We start from the raw sequence: 18,667 nt of genomic DNA, 5'->3' as shown, positions 1-18,667 counted from the left end.
CACAGAAATACAGAGATTCTATACCCTGTACTAAATCTAAATGGTCATATTTGATAAGACATGTTTTAAACCCATTGATAATAGATGAGTCAGTCTGTGGAGTGGAGAACATTGTATTCTCATGAGTTTCATGTGCCTTAACAGTCTTTTTTAGACTGATCAAAGCAGCAACTGGTGTGCATAGGGCACTGAAGAAAATACTAAGATGAATACGTTTAGATTTTGATTAAGGTAGATTAAATAGAGAACGTGGCAGTCTTCCTTCATAGTGCTTCCTGATCATACACAGAAAGCTTTTTTGGGTTTTACCAGAAGAATGCAGTGAGATACTGAAGACTTGTAATTTAGGATTACAAACCTGTTGCTAGTAAAACAAACATTAATTGATTTCTAAAACGTACTATTCTTTTATCATAAAGGAAACATAACATTTTGTACATATGTGTATGTAAGTATATTAAAATAATGTTATATTTTACTTGGTAAGGATCAAAATTTGACTTCATATTCACACTATCTTGTTTTTTATTACCTGTTACAGAACAATGACACTGAAGATGAGGAAAGATTATGGAGAGATCTTATTATGGAGAGAGTGACAAAATCTGCTGATGCTTGTCTTACTGCTATCAATATTATGACATCACCAAATATGCCTAAAGCTGTATATATTGAAGATGTAATAGAAAGAGTTATTCAATACACAAAATTTCATTTGCAGAACACTCTCTATCCTCAATATGATCCTGTGTATAGAGTGGATCCTCATGGTGGTTAGTATGCTAAATATTTTGTATTTAGCATTTTTTTTGCCATATACATACCTTCAGATGTGGGTGTCCAACTTCAAGAATGGATTTAAAAATCCTGGATCCAGATCAGAACAATTATGAAAGCATGAAATTTTTGCTTTCCAGCTGATTCTACTAAGCAATTGCATTTACAAAGCTGTAGTCATGGAGTTGTTTTGAGGACATATTTTGAGGAAAATGGTATTTGATGTAAGTGAAAAAATGAAAAAATTAATAGATATTTTTTATTTTCTAGGTGGTGTTTTAAGTTCAAAAGCAAAACGTGCCAAGTGTTCCACCCACAAGCAAAGAGTTATAGTAATGTTGTATAACAAAGTTTGTGACATTGTCAGCAGTTTGTCAGAGTTGCTAGAGATACAGCTTCTTACCGATACAACTATTCTTCAGGTACATTTTATCAGAAGAATTTCTGTCTGAGAATGTTTGTTTTTCTTTTCCCAGAAAGACTGTAAAGTGTGATTGTCTCAATGACATGAACTATGAAATCAGTACAAACTTTTGAATTATTAACATCAGTGACTAGTTCGTTGTGTAGTATGTAAACTGCAGGAGAAGAACATTTAGTATTCAAATCTTTAATGGCTTTTATTGTACACTTACGAAAAGTTTGATCTGATTGTATTCAAATAACCCATAATAACTTTATTTGTAAATAATATGAAATAATACCTGCTTAATGAATAACCTACTTGTGAAACTGCATAAATATCAGTTTGTTAGTCAAATATACTTACAATAACTTCTTTCTGTCTATAGGTATCATCTATGGGAATAACACCTTTCTTTGTAGAAAATGTCAGTGAACTACAGTTATGTGCCATCAAATTAGTGACTGCAGTAAGTAATTTTTAATTTGCAGTTTCATGTTCCTGTACTTCTGCAAGAGTTATTAGGGCATTTACATAGGCCGTATTTTTACTGGTAGAGAATTGGAGTTTAGAACTAATTTTATTCTTTCATGTTTTTACAGTTTGTTATAATAAACTAGGAACAGTATTAAATCTGCCTGAGCTCCTCCTATTTGCAGAGTACTCTATAGAAATAGCCTACTTAAGCCAAAGAATTTACTTAATTTTGATTGTGTTGTTTAAAATATAAGCACAAACCCCTTCCTCTTACCTGTACTTTCTTGTCTTAAGAAACCTTAACAAGGTGGTTTTACTTATTTCTTTTGTTAAGATTTGAATTTACGCACTGGAATATGCTATAGAACGAGTAGGATACTTCTATATAATAGAATAAGTCCTTTTCCTCAGAAGACGTGGTTATGTGAAAAAATCATGGGGCAGATAAAATATTATTTCAGGAAAACTGTAGTGCAACACAGATCTGCTTGTTCAAGTGGAAGTTTTCCATCTTAGTAAGAATGATGTACTCCAGTATTTATAAAAATAATTCTGCCTAAACAAAAGAAGAGGAAAACTCTACAATCCTGACCCTGTAAATTGAAAGAATATTTCATGTCAGGCAAACATTAAAGCTTAGGATATGAAGTAAAACTGGTTTCTCAAACGTGCTCTAAAACCATACATGTTAATTTATGCTACCATAGAGTTTTGCTGTATACTGGACTCTGAAAGCTTAGCATTATGCTGTTTGACTTTCTTATACAGTGTATTGTACCACTGGCAGAAATTTTTTAAACATACGGTGTTTTTAAGAGCTATTACACATTTATGCTATTTGAAGATATAAATCTATATTTGAAAAAGTTTTTATGTATTTATAATGAAATTCTTGCTTTGAAAAAACAAAGCAATGCATTAAAAACAAGGTATGCTTTAAATAACTTATTTAAATGTCATGTAAAGTATATGTTTCTGTATATAATTTTTAACAATCTATTTAACAAGCTATATTTTATGTAACAATAAATATTTTTTTTTTAAATTCTGTAACTGTTAAATAGGTGTTCTCCAGGTATGAAAAACATAGACAGTTAATACTAGAAGAAATGTTCACTTCCCTTGCGAGACTACCAACTAGCAAGAGGAGTTTGAGAAACTTCAGGTAATTTCTGACATAGATTGATAATTTGTAGACAGTAGCATTTACAGATTTGTAGATGTAGGCTTTTAGGCTTCAGTATTAACAACTTCTTTAAAAATCTGACTCCACAAGCTGCACTTTGTTAGAGTTTGATATTTCAAAACCTCTACAGTGGAAGCAGAAATTATTGAAAATAATATTTTTTAAAAATTGTATTTTAATATTGTATTTTTAATACTCACTGTTTCTTGTGCTATCATATTTATGCCTGCTTACAAAAATAATTGAATTATCTTATTATTTGTCTCACTAAGGATGTAAACAAGTGCAATGTTAACATGGATTGGATTCAAAGGTTTTTTGTTGGAAAATTCTTTGTTTCTTTTTATATAGGTTTTATATAATTTCTTCATTACTAAAACTTAATAGGAAAATTCTGACTGAATTTCGTTGAGGACACACTCAGAGCACTCTTTCCAGGAAATCAATCTAATACTCCTTTGAATTAGTTTAATTTAGGAACTACTCAGTTCACTTTAACTGTCTTTTAAGCACTTCAGCTGGATTTCAGTGCATCTTCTGAATAATAGTATAGGTTCAGGTTCAATTTGAGAAAGAATCTGACCTGAACTGGATTTTGGTTAAAATTGAAGTTGGACACTTTAAATGATTCTAAAACATTTGTTGTTTGCATTAATTTTGTTCCTTGCTTGCATACATTTTTTCCCTGGAGACAGACAAATGAAATAGGTTCTCTGATCCAGGATGGATGAGCAGGAAATATACAGGAAAAGAAATTCACTGAAACTTTTAAGTTGAATTCAGCAACTCTAATGTTAACATGAGTGCTTGTTTCTAGTATTTCCTATTGTTTTGGTTATAGACATCAGAGAGATCTAGCAAATAGGAAGGTGGTAGGCATAGGAACATACGTGGTAAATTACTCTCTTTTGAATTAGGACCTTTACTAGAATGAAGTCACTATCTCAAGGCCACAGTGACTGCACTCTTTATTTCTAGAGCCCTAGCTCTGATCTGTTGAAGGACATTCCCTGCCTGTGGCTACAGTCATGAGGGGTACAGCTTACATAAGATTTGATATGAAAATATTTTCTCCGTACAAGTAGGCAAAGATAACTTCATAAAGATAAGTTATTATTTGGATAATTTGGGGTGAATGATTGATGTCAGATTGATTTGTCAGGTTAAATCACTTGAAAGGGGAGAAAAATGAGATGGAGCGTATATGTACTGGTCATACCAACTTAAAGACACTCTTGCATGCTGAAGTTTATAGTCTGTTATGCTACCTGAAATCGCCATAGGTATAACTCTTGTAGAAGTCAGACCAGGTTGTGGTCACTATTTTCTCATTTAAAAGTCCTGCACATTTCGCATACATTAAATAATATATAAGTAATAAATTATTAGGACAAGTTCAGTGTATTTTTTTAATGTTGTGTTGGAAATGAATATGGCATTATACATAATAAGCCTATTAGTAAGTACAGCATGTAGGTGTTTGATTTATTAAATATTTCTGTAGATTTTTCAGCTGCTGAACTTCACAGATACTCTGATAGCCCATCTGTGAGCTGTTTCAGTTCATCTCATCAGCCTGAGAATAATACTTACTGTTTTTGTTAGACTAAATCTTTCACTGTATAAGAGAGAAACAAATGACTAGATAAATGTATAGAACACAGATTTCTAGCTGTGGTAATAATTTAAGAAAGATGTTATTTAGGACCAAGATTTTTTTTGTTGTTTAGTTTTAGTGTTAATGCTGTCTTTGTTAACAGGTTAAACAGCAGTGACACTGATGGAGAGCCTATGTATATTCAGATGGTAACAGCACTAGTTCTGCAGCTTATTCAGTGTGTGGTGCATTTGCCATCAACAGAAAAAGATTCTAATTCAGAGGAGGAATCAAACAAAAAAGTAAGATTTGTTTTATGAGCCACATTTTTTTTGTGGGAATGACTTTGTAGGAAGAATATTTTATGATGGTGCTCTAGTAAATAAGCATTGTAATTTTATGTCTGCTGTAATTATTTGATGAATGAGAAACGTTTGTTATTTTTAGGTGGATCAAGATGTGCTTATTACTAACTCGTATGAAACAGCCATGAGAACAGCACAAAACTTCCTTTCTATATTCCTTAAGAAGTAAGTACTGTTGCATTCTTTAGCATACTGATGAAACCAACTCTAAATAAAATCTGTCATACCTTAAGACAAAACAAACCACTTCACAATGCTAAATGCCTACTAATAAAGTTACATATAACAATAGATTTTATAGAGCTACCTGTCCAAACAAAAATTTCATTTCAGAATCTGACATTTTATGTAGGATCCTTTTATCAGGGGGCTTTTACTCATCTGAAGTGTGGAAGAGAAGGCTGAGTAAATATTAAGTGATGAAACCAGATTCTTTCAGTCATAAAAATGACAAAGATATAAAAAAACCTAAAACTACTTTCATTTAAATAAAGTTAGGAATGTCAATAGCTCAACAGGGATAAAAAAATATACCTGAATAACCAAAGGATTTTAAACAAAAAGTCCTGAGGTTTTTATTGTGTTAATTTATACTGTTCAGCCGAAAGGCTATTTTCAAACCATGTAGCCATTTCTCTGCATACTTATGGTATCATTAAAGTTAGGGATGCCACAAATAAGTGAAACACTATTGGATATGTTATCTTTTGATTTTTTTACATTCTGATTTTAACCTTTGTGGAGCATAATACTTAGATATCTTACCACTGTGAGATAAATCAGACCAGGTTTAAGGACACATCACCTCCTAAATACCCTACTCTAGCTTGAACTTTAGAATTTTACTTTGTCCATCCAAGTTAATGCAGACTTTAACTCAAAACAATAAATATAAAAATCTTAGGAACAAAATTCTACTATCCTGGATCAGCAGCTTTGCTTGCAGTGCAACTTGGAGTGATAACTGTTTAAACTATTTGTCCATAAATGGATAAAAACATTTTTTCTGCTAATATTTTGGATTTTTTTTTTGAATTACATAAAACTGTTTTTCTGGTTAAGCATAGGATTGCTTCTGTTTGCATCAGAAGAAAAGCTTAAATGGCTCTTAAATTCACTTACGAAATGCATTTTCTTTTAAACAGGTGTGGTAGTAAACAAGGGGAAGAAGATTACAGACCACTGTTTGAGAACTTCATTCAAGATCTTCTTTCCACAGTCAATAAACCAGAATGGCCAGCTGCAGAGTTGCTACTTAGCTTACTAGGAAGGCTATTGGTAAGGAATTCTTGGTTTTAACTATTATATTAGGGTTTTTTTATTACAATGAAACTTGTTTATTTCAGATCAAACTATTACAGGAATGTTTTCTGATTGTCGACGCACAGATACAGCATTTAAGGATTTTTTTACGTGTATCACTATTATGTAATGCATAGAAAATAAAATTTAGGTCAGAAGATCATTGATATGGAACTTAGTAAAGGTCATATGTATATAGATTCTCATGGAAGTCCACTTCTACTATTTCATTACATTTTCCATATTAAAAAATGCTATTATATAGCATCTAATAAGTGTAGATATTCATTGGGAATAAAGTCAAACTAATAGCTGTAATTATTCTTGTTAAATACTTCTCTGGACTATTCCTTTAGCACAGAACCTGAAAAAAATTAAGTAGTTTGGTCTTTTACCAGTAATAGTATGTTTACTTATGGAATGTGACATTTTATGGAACGTGAATATTTTTGTTGACTGTTTATTGAGAGTTGTTATTCAGTATAACAATGTAATTAACACATTAATTTCAGCTGTTTCTTGGAAAAATATTTTATGGTCTTGTTCCTGGTAACTTTCCTTATACTTGTATGAATAATGAGGAAGTTGCATTATGTTGCTTAATATCTATGCTATTGCAAAGGATATCTGGCCAACTAGATGTCCAGTTTATTTCATAAAAATACATATTTTTTAAAAACTCTAACAGGCATATTTGTAGAGAGAGAGACCCAATAAAGGAAAAAAACACGAATGTAAAGTAAGGAGTATATCGGTGATGTAATAGTAAATTACATAATTTTATGCAGCATGAAGTTAGGTGGAATTTTCAATAAGGTCAATCAGTGTCTTTTGAGAAGAATCTCAGTTGCATAAATAAATATTTTTTTATAGCAGTTTATTCTGCTTTTCTTAGGTTCACCAGTTCAGTAACAAATCTACAGAAATGGCATTAAGAGTTGCATCACTTGACTATCTTGGAACTGTAGCTTCAAGACTCAGGAAGGATGCAGTCACCAGCAAAATGGATCAAGGATCTATAGCCAGAATCCTCAAACAGGTGTGTGAGACATCCCATGCCAGCTGGATTTAGATGTATCCATTTAAAAATTTGAACATTTTAAAGATATGGGAAAATCTGATGTTGTGGAGAATGAGTTTTCATTGTTGTTCAGATTTCTGAAACAAATATACTCTATTTATAAGTATTACATTTGTTAATTCATGTCTTTCTCACACCATCTCCCTAGTGATCATATTAAGTGGTTAATTACAAGGGTAAAAACAGTTTTCTTGTGACAATATAGAGAAAATAATGGAGTGACAGTTGGTTTCTGTCTTAAGAGGCCTCAAAAATATATGTGTATGTATGGGCATTTGGTATTGCAAAGTGATAAATGATATTGTGACACTTATAATTACATGGTCAGGGGAAGCAAGGTCAGGCAACATGTGAGGACTACAGAGATGCTGCTCGCCATTGTAGGGAGGAAATTCGTGCTGCCAAAGCTCAATTAGAATTGAAGCTGGCCAATACTGTGAAGGACAGTAAAAAAGGCTTTTTTAAATATATCAATGGCAAAAGGCAAACTAGAAATTGTTATGTGTCATTTTGGGGGGTTTTTATTGGTTGGTTGGTGTTTGGGGGTTTGTTATGTTTTTCTTCTTTTTTTGTGTGGTGTTTTTGTGTGTGTTTGTTTGTTTTTACTGGACTTGCATATATCTTTCATTAGAGAATGCATATTTGCATTTCTGCTAATGCTGCTTATCAAAATATCTCCAAATCTTCAAGGGTGGCAGCAATTAACAAAACAACATATGCATTTGGACATTCAGCTATACATTTCTTTCTGAACTTTCTCAGGATGATTTGATCTGAAGTTGAGTAGTCATATCAAGTTCATTTCCCTTTCAGTTACCTGAAAAGACTCCAGATCTATTATATGTATTTTATAATGACTGTAACAGATTTATGGAAAAAACTTGTGCAATTTACAGGCATTCAAATAAAGAATCAAAATTCATTTACTCCTTTATGAGGCTAATACTTCCCATAACTTTTGTCCATTAGAATATTGTACTATATATAGTGTCAAATCTTTATGTCCGTGGCTTGATATCATTTATACTTCTGTGTGCTAATGGGTTAAAATTCTTCTCTGTTGGCAGTGATTTTGACAATTCTACATTAGACTATTTTAGAATAATCCTTTTCTCTTTCCTTATCTCCAGCAGTTATATAATAGTATTGAAAGATACTCTAAAAAGATACATACCCAAGTGGTGACCTGAATTTTTCTATTTGTTTTGGGTTTTTACAGGATCAGGCATTGACATCTGCAGAAAATAAAGTTCTGTGGGGAACTGAGTGCTAAAAGCATTTTTTCAGTTACTTGAGAAGGTTAACATCAATGATGGTAGATAGTACCATTGTGGAAGGTGTATACTATACATTCTGATGACTAAAGCTGAATATGTCTACCAATGAATCTTATTTTCTTGCCATTTGAACAAAAAAGTGAAGCTTAGCTGTCATGTACACATTTCCAAGTAGTTATTTGTTCTTGTGTTACAAATCATTTATAAACAACACACTGTCTATCTTGACATTAGTCATCAGAAAGATCATAAATTATTGTTTTTATTCAGAAATGAACTTATACCTCTACAGATTTTTCTTTCCTGCTGAATTGAATACTTAGACTCTGTTGGTTATTTCTTCTACACTCTGATATCATTACCAGGATATTCCCCAATGACTGATGAATGCTTATAACTCTGTCTGCTGTGGTTTGGACTCATGAACCATTGAATTAGATTTAGGAGAAAATCTATTCTGTTTTGACATTTTTAAAGAGTAGATTTTTTTCATAGAAATCTGTCTTAGATTGTCAAGTTGATTTGAACACTTGTGCATGCTTTTCATTAGTTTATCTCTTGATACGCTGATCTTTTGGACTTCTAACTGTACCTTTTTCCACTTGTTGATGTTTGCAAGCTATAATATGTGCTGCATTTGTGACAAGATTCTCAATCTGTGCTGTTCATACAGAAGTTGAGATGTTTATAATTTTTATTGCCAAAGAAAAATGTTTTATAGGTAAAGAAGTTTAAACCGGAAATTATTATTCTACTTTTATTATCAATATTGAATATGTTTATGTTTTGTTGCGGGCTTCACAGTTTCTTTTTGTTTGTTCTGGGTTTTTTACTTGTTTGAAAATAGTTAGACAGTTAAGGTTCATCAAGCAACCTTTTTTTTCAGCCTTTTATCCACAGAATTTAACATTGGTTACAGGCCAGACTATCAAATCACAATTTGCACATATATTATAGTGCCAAATATATATTAATAAACCTATATTACTATTATGTGCAGTGTAGGGATGTTTTGAAATCTTGAACTCATTTATTTTGGAAAAAAAATCCTTTTTTTCTGGTATAGCATTAGCAATTGCAAGGACTTGCGTATTTCAGTATAATACTAAGGAAAAAAGGGAGTTTAATGTTTTTGTTTTTATGCTGTCTTGTAGGTGTTGAGAAAGTTAGTTTCTGATTAATTAACAAGTTAATCAATGCTGATTTATTCTCTGTAACTCCAATATGGGGAGAAGTACATTGTCTGGTGGTCATATACAAAATCGTTCAGTTTACATAGGCTAGAACTATTTAAGAGATCAGGATATACATATTTCCTATAAAATGGCTTCTTGGAAAAAATACATTCTGTTTTTAACATTCATACAGTTTAGATATTTACAAATCTGATACATAGTCTCCAGCACTAGTTCTCAGGTTAATATTTCATACGTAATCTTTTTGTGCATCTTAAAAGTGCTTTACAGGAAAATTATTATTACCCTATTCTGTAGGTAGGCTAGGTGCACTGGAGCACTAGGTGGCATTTTTATAAAAATGTATGTTTGTTCTCAAGCTTTTTGACTGATAGAACTTAGTTGAGTCTCAGAGAGCGTGATTCTTTAGTGCTACTGCTCAGGGGTGTTTGGGAACAGCCTCTGCACGTTCTTTCCTAGATGGATTGAGCATACTTGCTGCACTTTCTCTGTATGGACGATTTATCCCTGGAAACAGTTATACCAAATATTTTTGCAAAGAGATAAAGTTATTTTTATTTCTGTGGTGTTTCTCATATGTTTTTACTTTTGTCTGTGTTTTGAATTTATTTTCATTTGACTTTTTTGACTTTTATCATTTGTTCACCTGTGAAGTCCATGTTTTGGTATTTAATATTGGTGAGAGAGCTAACGATTACTTTTATAGGTTAAACCTTGTGTCAGTCTGCTGTGTGTGATTTCAGCCCTTTCTTCAGAGACAGAGGGTCTTCACACAAGATCATAGAATGAAAATTAATCAAATCAGTCAGTCTGTTTTAAAACCAGTCTTATTCTGCTGTTAATGTTTTTTAGACTTTGGAGCTGCAGTCTTATTTGGTTTAGTCTGTATAAAGTTTAGAAGTAATTGATTAAAAATTGTTAGTTGTATTGATAATTGCAGAACATTAACTTCACAGTATATTTTATATGTGGACATGCAGATTTTCAGATTATAATTACCACTGTGCAATATTCTATTTTTAACTATCTTTCTATTTCTGATAGGTTTCAGGAGGAGAAGATGAAATTCAACAACTGCAAAAGGCTTTGCTAGATTATCTGGATGAGAACACAGAAACTGATGCATCATTAGTGGTAAATTTCATCTGATGTCAAGTGTATATAAAAATAATTTCAGTAACATATACTTAATAAAATTATTTCCAATCATGCATATTAGTGCTTCAGTTAAATTGTCACCCTAACATATACTGTTGTGTTTTCCAAAATATGGTTGCTATATTAGACTCACTTAATCTCATTATAAATCTGTGAATTTCACTCTTCTGTATCTATTGTTTTTGGTTTTTGTGTATCTTGCTGTATTTCTCCAGTTTTCTCGGAAGTTTTATATAGCACAGTGGTTCCGTGATACAACTATGGAGACAGAGAAAGCAATTAAATCTCAGAAGGATGAGGATTCATCTGAAGGAACTCATCATGCAAAAGATGTTGAGACCACAGGCCAAATCATGCATAGAGCGGAAAGTCGCAAGATGTTTCTTCGCAGCATCATTAAAACTGCTCCATCTCAGTTCAGTACATTAAAGTACGTTTCAGCACCACTGATTTCTTTATTAATCATGTATTTTGACATTTTAAAATCATTTTTTATAAACATGTCCTAATTAAAACATCGGATTTGTTGCAGGATGAATTCTGATACTGTGGACTATGAAGATGCATGTTTGATTGTTCGCTACTTGGCCTCTATGAGGCCATTTGCCCAGAGCTTTGATATTTATTTGACACAGGTAAACTGTGCTGAAAGTCTTAGTACAGTGAAACACAGTTGGTTTCTGATTCCGAACGGTTTTGTGGTAGTGTGCAATATCTGTTCATTGTTGAGCACAGGTATTTAACAGGCCATGATAACGCCATGTGCTTTCATATTCTGTATTGATTACATAAGCTTATATTTCTTTTTCTTGCATGCATTTCATATGTCATATTGTATATACATTATTTTATCTGTCCATGTATGTATATGGCAAAATCATTATCTTAGATGTACACAGTAAAAGGATAATTATGAAGTGTTGAAATCTTTTTTACAGTTTCTGTAAGATGCATTGATCTTAATTTTATTTGAAAATACAAGCCAACTTGGTCAGTTACTTGCAATGAATGTTGCTGTCACTTTGGAAGTCGTTGTTTGACCAGTGTGTTTTTTTTCCCTTTTCTGGGAGAAGAGCAGCAACATGTTGTCACGGTGATATGTTTGAACTCCAGCACTGGTTTAGTCGTTTAGTTTGGTTTAGGTTGCGTTAGTTATTGATCTGCATACAGAGCCATTCTTAAAATTAGAGTGCCCAAATCCAACCCTCCTGTGAAAGAACCATGGTGAAAGCCACAACCAAATGGCAAAAGTAGAGTTTAAAATGAAGGGGCTTGAAGTGAGCATATGGACCCTGTGTAAATCCTGTTTGGACCAGGCTTAGAGATGTAGCAAATCCTAGTAAATATCCATACTCAGGTATCAGTGCCATGGAACATCACTTGCATGCACCTTTTTACTATCTGAGAAGATATATACAATTTTTAGTAGACAAATATTCTTATTTATTTAAATCATTTGCATGTTATTCTGCTGCATTTCTGCCTGTTAAACATTGTTTGTTACCTTCCCAAAGCAATTGAATCTTTGTTTTTGTTCTCTTATTAGATTCTGCGTGTACTTGGTGAAAATGCAATTGCTGTTCGAACAAAAGCCATGAAGTGTTTATCCGAGGTTGTTGCTGTAGACCCCAGTATTCTAGCCAGGGTAAAAAAATGAAACATCCATCCTGCACGTGTTCTTCTGTCATGTTTGATAGAAATCTTTATTTCTTATTTTGGACCTGTGTTTATTTGTTCTTTTTAGCTGGATATGCAACGAGGTGTTCACGGACGGTTAATGGATAACTCCACTAGTGTACGAGAAGCAGCTGTGGAGCTGCTTGGCCGATTTGTGCTCTGTCGTCCTCAGCTTGCTGAACAGTATTATGACATGCTGATCGAAAGAATATTGGTATGGTGACTTGTGATATTTATGATAAAATAAGTATTTTCAACTGTGTTTATATGTTTAATAATATGGAATGATGATCCCAAGAGTAAATTATATCTTATTATTTTAATGAAGAGCATCATGCTTTTAAGACCAACCTTGCAAAATGCATCACTTGTTTCCAATGAGGCTTTGTTACATCAAAAGGTAAACATATATAGAAAATTGTATTGCATCAGAACCAGGATTATATTCCTTTTGAGTCCTTTATTAAGTCAGAAGTTAGGTGAAATGAGGAATTTTGGCACTGAGGGCAGTTCAGTAGTGTGGGTGATGAAGAAAGATGTACAATGCAGTAATCGAAAGTTACCATTTATAATCCAAAAGAAAAAAAGATAAATCTATTTTGTTTATCTGTGCTATGTTTTAGTGTTTTAAATGGCTTCTTATTCAATTTGTTTTGTATAAAAAGTGGTTATGTCTGGATATTCAGATAAAATACAATGTTAATTTAACTGTAAGATAACATTAGTTTTTTTAGCATCCATGTCAGGTTTTTAGGCAAATAAGATTTGCTCTAGTTACATGATAAAATGTGTTTGTGAAGGGGTTTGGAGATGTGCATATGAGCATGCATAAAGCCATTCATCCTGACATTCAGATTAAACAGGTTTTGAATAAAGTAATATGAAATTAAGCTCCTAATTCTTCTTAGACGAAGCCTAGGAGAAGATTTGCTGCATGTATATTATTCATAAGCTTTATTCAAAGACTTCTGAAGTATTACAATCCAGATCTACAAAGGATCTTGTGTGTTACAACAAAGTAGCTAAAGGATCATCACATCTAACTTGTAAGCTCTTGAATTAAGAAGTGGAATTATACATTTGCAACATCATGACCTCTTAGGCTATAAATGGAGGAAACGTTTCAGTGTTCTGGGGACTCAACCAGAACCTTTAGAATTGTTACAAATAAAGTGGTACAAGTTATGCTGACCTTTTGTATAAATGCACTCCAGAATATTTAGCTGCCTTTCTTAAATACGTTTTGCAGGTCAGATTGGGTGATCTTCAAATATTAATTTATATAATACATAAATTAATTAATATTATTTTTTTTCAAAAGCATAATGCATTTCTCCTCACAGGATACTGGTATCAGTGTCAGAAAGAGAGTCATAAAGATACTTAGGGATATCTGCATTGAACAACCAACATTTCCCAAAATTACAGAGATGTGTGTGAAAATGATTCGGAGAGTCAATGATGAAGAAGGCATCAAGGTAGAATGAAACATATCCTTCAGGATTTTAATTATCATATTGTGTTTATATATTTTGACAAAAAAAATTCAAAAAAGTATTTCATTGATACTTTGTAATTTTTATTATTTTTATTTATTTTGAGAGCAAATATCTTTCTACATTACTGTCTGACTTGGTTTTCTTCAAGTTCTTGCTGACTATCAAAAGATTTCTAGAAGTTATTGTCTAGAGGTTTTTTTTCTTCTTGCAAGTGTTGTTTCTGGTATTTCTCTTTTCTAACAAGTAAAATTGGTATATAAACCTCCTTTCTGCAAGCAAAATAAACTTTGTAAGTTCTGCATATAAAAATTATAAAGTATTCATCTGTGCTAATTTTGCATTCATTCTGAATATTTAATGAATCAGATATTCCTCCTAAAATGTTACTTATGCAGTCATATTCTACTCTTTGTGCAGTGTATATGCAGAAGGGCATAAAACTAACATTATTTATTGAATCATAAAACTGACACTGATGTTTTTTGTTAGCAAAAATAATTTTAAAATTGCTGGGTAATTAAGAATACACCTGAAATGATTTTGTATCACATTTTCAGTGGGATTTGAAATCTGCAACTTTAAAGCTGCAGCATATATTTTTACCACTTGAGATACGTTAATGCCAAGTGGCTTTCAGAGAAGACTGTTAATCAAGATTTAGATGAACACCAGGATCCAAGGTGCTGCTTGCAAAGGAGGATGATCTTCTCTCTACTCCTTTCCCTTGCCTTTCCAAAAACCTCAGAAAGATGAGGCAGTATCTGAAATGTATTTTTTTATGCCTCCATGGATGAGGAACATTTCTTACAACCATATGCTTTATAAGTAATTCAGGAATAATTAGTTCACTTTCATTCTGTTCCATCTTTTCCTCCATCCAAAATCATTGGAAGGGAACTGACTTTCTATGTTTGAGTAGGGAGACTTGGCTTCTCTGGCTTCTCTCTCTCCCCCACCTTGTCACAACTGTTCTTAAAATGCCAAAGTAATCTACACTTGCTGCTAATTCTGATGTAGAAATTGTAATCTTGTGTTCAGTTGTCAGCTTCTCAGGGTACTATGTCTTCCTGAGGAATGCAAATTAGTACAGGTAAGTGCTAACTCCATTTTCTGTAGCATCAGTTCCAAGTGATTTTAGTAAAGCTTGCTTAGAGGCCAGTATAATTGCTGTAATAGTAGATCTGGATCTGTCTCTGATAATATTCTCTACAACAGTCTCACTTAGATTGAATAATTCCTTATGTAATGATATGTATCATCAACAAATCTGTTGTATGGATGTATTAGAAATAATGCCTACATGACAAGATAAGCTAATTTATTTCTGCTAATACTTTTTGTTTCCTTCAGAAATTAGTAAATGAGACATTCCAGAAACTCTGGTTTACTCCAACTCCACACCATGACAAAGCAGCAATGACCAGGAAAATACTAAACATCACGGATGTGGTATGTTAAAAAAATTTGAATTAGGTTGCCTGCAGAATTTGATTATGCTTTTAATATCTTTGAACTATTGTCTGTAGTCTTTTAAATTACTTGCATATTTTTTGTATTCTGTTAGGTTGGTGCAAAAGTAATTGTGGATTTGGACAATGAATTTTAAAACATTAAACTAGGCTCAAACACATCTTTGTTAATCAAAATAGGAACCATTACAATCAACACATTTTTGCCAATGAGAAATGAGTTTGTTTATTCCAGTAGTGTTCAAATCTGTGCTTGGGGATTCGACGAACTCTTGGAAAGCATTTTCTGCATCCCACTGGTTGTGGAAGCATTTTCCCTGCAAAAAGTTGTCGAGATGCTTGAAGAAGTGGCAGTTGGTTGGTGAGAGGTCAGGTGAATATGGTGGATTCGGCAAAACTTCGTAGCCTAATTCGTTCCACTTTGGAAGCATTGGTTGTGCAGCGTGCAGTTGGGCATTGTGGAGAAGAATTGGGCCCTTTCTGTTGACCAATGCCGGCTGCAGGCATTGCAGTTTTTGGTGCATTTCATCGATTTGCTGAGCATCCTTCTCAGATGGAATGGTTTCTCTGGGATTCAGAAAGCTGTAATGGATCAGACAGGCAGCAGACCACCAAACAGTAACCATGACCTTCTTTGGGTGCAAGTTTGGCTTTGGGAACTGCTTTGGAGGTTCTTCTCAGTCCAACCACTGAGCTGGTTGTTGCTGGTTGTCCTATAAAATCCACTTTTCGGCGCACGTCACAACCCGATGGAGAAATGATTTGTTGTTGTTGCATAGAATAAGAGAAGATGACACTTCAAAATTATGATTTTTTGGATTTTTGGTCCACCTGTGAGGCACCCACTTCTCGAGCTTTTTCACCTTTCCTTTTTGTATAACATCATTTCCTTAGTCTAAAATAAATATAAAATAAACAGCAAGTAGTAAGTCAGTAGCAAAAAAAAAACCAAACATAAAGCAAGAAAAACACGTTAAAATGATGTATAACCTAACCACATTTGTTTAAGAATGCATTCCAATATCAAATGGCAAATTTCAACAATAAAAAAATGCAATTCTTTTTGCACCAACCTAATAATTATCAGATGGTTTTCTTTATATGTCTCTTGACATTGAATATATGCTAGAATTATTCATCTGATGGAACAGGCTGTAAGAAACTTTAAATGATCACTAATCTGCTGTCAATGATAACTGAGACCACATTATATTCAGGTTGTCTAAAATACTTGTTCAGTTAAAACACAACAAATTTGTGTTATATTTAACATTTTCCAGGAAGTACTTGTAGCAGCATATCGTAAAGTCTAACTTAGAAGTTATCTCTTAAAAGAAAAATTTCCTCAGTTGATAACATTTATTTTGGAAGGTTAATAAGCTGTTTTAACAAATACAGGGTTATGTTCTCACCTAGGGTAAACTAGTATCTGCATAATTTTGTCTAATTTTTAGGAGCAGCAAATTAAATAGTATGCCTCAAAAAAAATCTGTTTCAAATAAAATGCTTCTACATTTGTAGTGCAAATGTGTTGTGTAAAACCACTGTGCTGAGAAGGTATTTTAATATCAATTATACCAAGATGTAAATATCAAATAAAAGGACTCACTCACTACTTAAAATTATGGGTTAAAACTCCATCCAGTTTTTCAGTATTTTTACTAAACAGTAGTGTAGTGTGCATTTTTCCAGACTGAGAAGTTGGTTGATTTGACTTCAGTTTAATTCTCAGTTTTCCTGTCAATTCTATTTTGGAGCACCTGTGAACTGTTCCTGATATATGATACCAGTGAAGGCTTAGTTTGTTTACATAAAAATTTGTATATGCATGTATATACCCACGCATGTTCATTTTTAATGTCAGGCTTGCATTTGTGCTTTAATCTGTACAAAATGTTTTACAAAACCAAAATTTGGTTTACGTTAGAGCCAGCAATCTCCAGTAAAATGTGTATGACTTGTGTTGTATGGGATACAAATTCTGGGATCACTTAAATGGTGAGAACTATTTTTCAAATGCAGAAGACAGTTTCTGATCTCCAAATATATTGTACTAAACATATATGAAAACATATCTATGCATGTTTACTGATCTTTTAAGATGACATCTGTACTGAAGTAATTTTTCATCAGATGCCTTTCTTAACCAGTTTATTCTCAAAACTATTTTTAGGTTGCAGCTTGTAGAGATACAGGGTATGATTGGTTTGAACAGCTTCTTCAAAATGTAAGTAATGAATTTTGAATGTATGGCACAATCACTGTAAAAATTTTAACATTTCTTTTGGTACTAAAATACATTGAAGGGAGACTCCAAGAGCAGTCCTTTACAGTAGACAAATTCAGTTCATGCCCTTTAAACATCTGATCTTTTTTAAAATCTTCATTGGTGTAATTTTCTTTGTCTCCAACAGTAGTTTCTGTCTTTAGATATGATCTGTTTTAAAAATACTTCACTTTTTGTTTTGGGGAGAATTTTTGTTTATTTGTTTTTAATTCCATGGTGTTTTCGATAATGAGTGACGTAACATGAAGTCTACAGCTAAGATACTTAATTCCGAAATGAGACCTCTAGTATAACGTAGATTTTTTTAAAGTGGTAGATAAGTGTATTTTCACATCCAATATATTTGTTACACAGTTTATACAAGCAGTGAATTTTCAGCGTATAGCTGACTTCTACATTATATTTTACTCTGATTTTTTTAAGAAATGAGCTTGCTTTGTTTATCTCTCTTAGCCTGTGTTATCTTTCTCCTCTACAACTTGTATGTGTTTGTTAATTTTCAAGCAAAATTAACAAAAGCATGTATGGAGGAATTAGCCATCTCCAAAGATTTTACTTTAGCTTGGGGTGCCATGAAAATAGGTAGCCAAGTAAACCAAAGTGCCTCTTCATGCCTGTACTGGAGAAAAAGCTATGGTATGAGCTCTATTAAATTAACTGGTTAAAATGTTCATAGAACTGTTTCATCTTAGTTTGATATTTTTGCTTAGTGTCAAAACCAACATTCCTTTTGAATTTGCTTTTTGGTTTTTTTCTAAGCATTTTAAAAAGCCTTTTAACTCCTATTTAGTTACTGCTGGCAAGTATGACTACATTATTGTTTTCTGCATTATTTCATTAAGCACAATGTTAGCTTTTATCCAATTGCAAAAATCAGTACTGTTCTGTCTTTTTGTCGCAGTTAATTTTACTTTAC

General features: G+C 32.7%; 1 protein-coding gene across 4 annotated transcripts in view; it reads left to right on the top strand.

Moving 5' to 3' along the window:
• Positions 1-18,667, top strand: part of LOC136114505 (nipped-B-like protein) — a 176,542-nt gene that overhangs the window by 137,841 nt on the left and 20,034 nt on the right. For all 4 annotated transcript variants that reach the window (XM_065859870.2, XM_065859869.2, XM_071801605.1 and 1 more), the window contains 16 exons: positions 542-773; positions 1,048-1,199; positions 1,569-1,649; positions 2,722-2,822; positions 4,604-4,742; positions 4,888-4,970; positions 5,951-6,083; positions 7,003-7,146; positions 10,706-10,795; positions 11,035-11,249; positions 11,352-11,454; positions 12,366-12,464; positions 12,564-12,710; positions 13,840-13,974; positions 15,346-15,444; positions 17,638-17,691. In XM_065859870.2, the coding sequence (XP_065715942.1) occupies positions 542-773; positions 1,048-1,199; positions 1,569-1,649; positions 2,722-2,822; positions 4,604-4,742; positions 4,888-4,970; positions 5,951-6,083; positions 7,003-7,146; positions 10,706-10,795; positions 11,035-11,249; positions 11,352-11,454; positions 12,366-12,464; positions 12,564-12,710; positions 13,840-13,974; positions 15,346-15,444; positions 17,638-17,691 (2,007 nt within the window). The remainder of the gene's footprint in view (positions 1-541; positions 774-1,047; positions 1,200-1,568; positions 1,650-2,721; positions 2,823-4,603; positions 4,743-4,887; positions 4,971-5,950; positions 6,084-7,002; positions 7,147-10,705; positions 10,796-11,034; positions 11,250-11,351; positions 11,455-12,365; positions 12,465-12,563; positions 12,711-13,839; positions 13,975-15,345; positions 15,445-17,637; positions 17,692-18,667) is intronic.

Source organism: Patagioenas fasciata, chromosome W, assembly GCF_037038585.1.
Source record: "Patagioenas fasciata isolate bPatFas1 chromosome W, bPatFas1.hap1, whole genome shotgun sequence".
In the NCBI taxonomy this organism is placed as follows: Eukaryota; Metazoa; Chordata; class Aves; order Columbiformes; family Columbidae; genus Patagioenas; species Patagioenas fasciata.
This window is presented reverse-complemented; position numbering and strand designations above follow the sequence as displayed.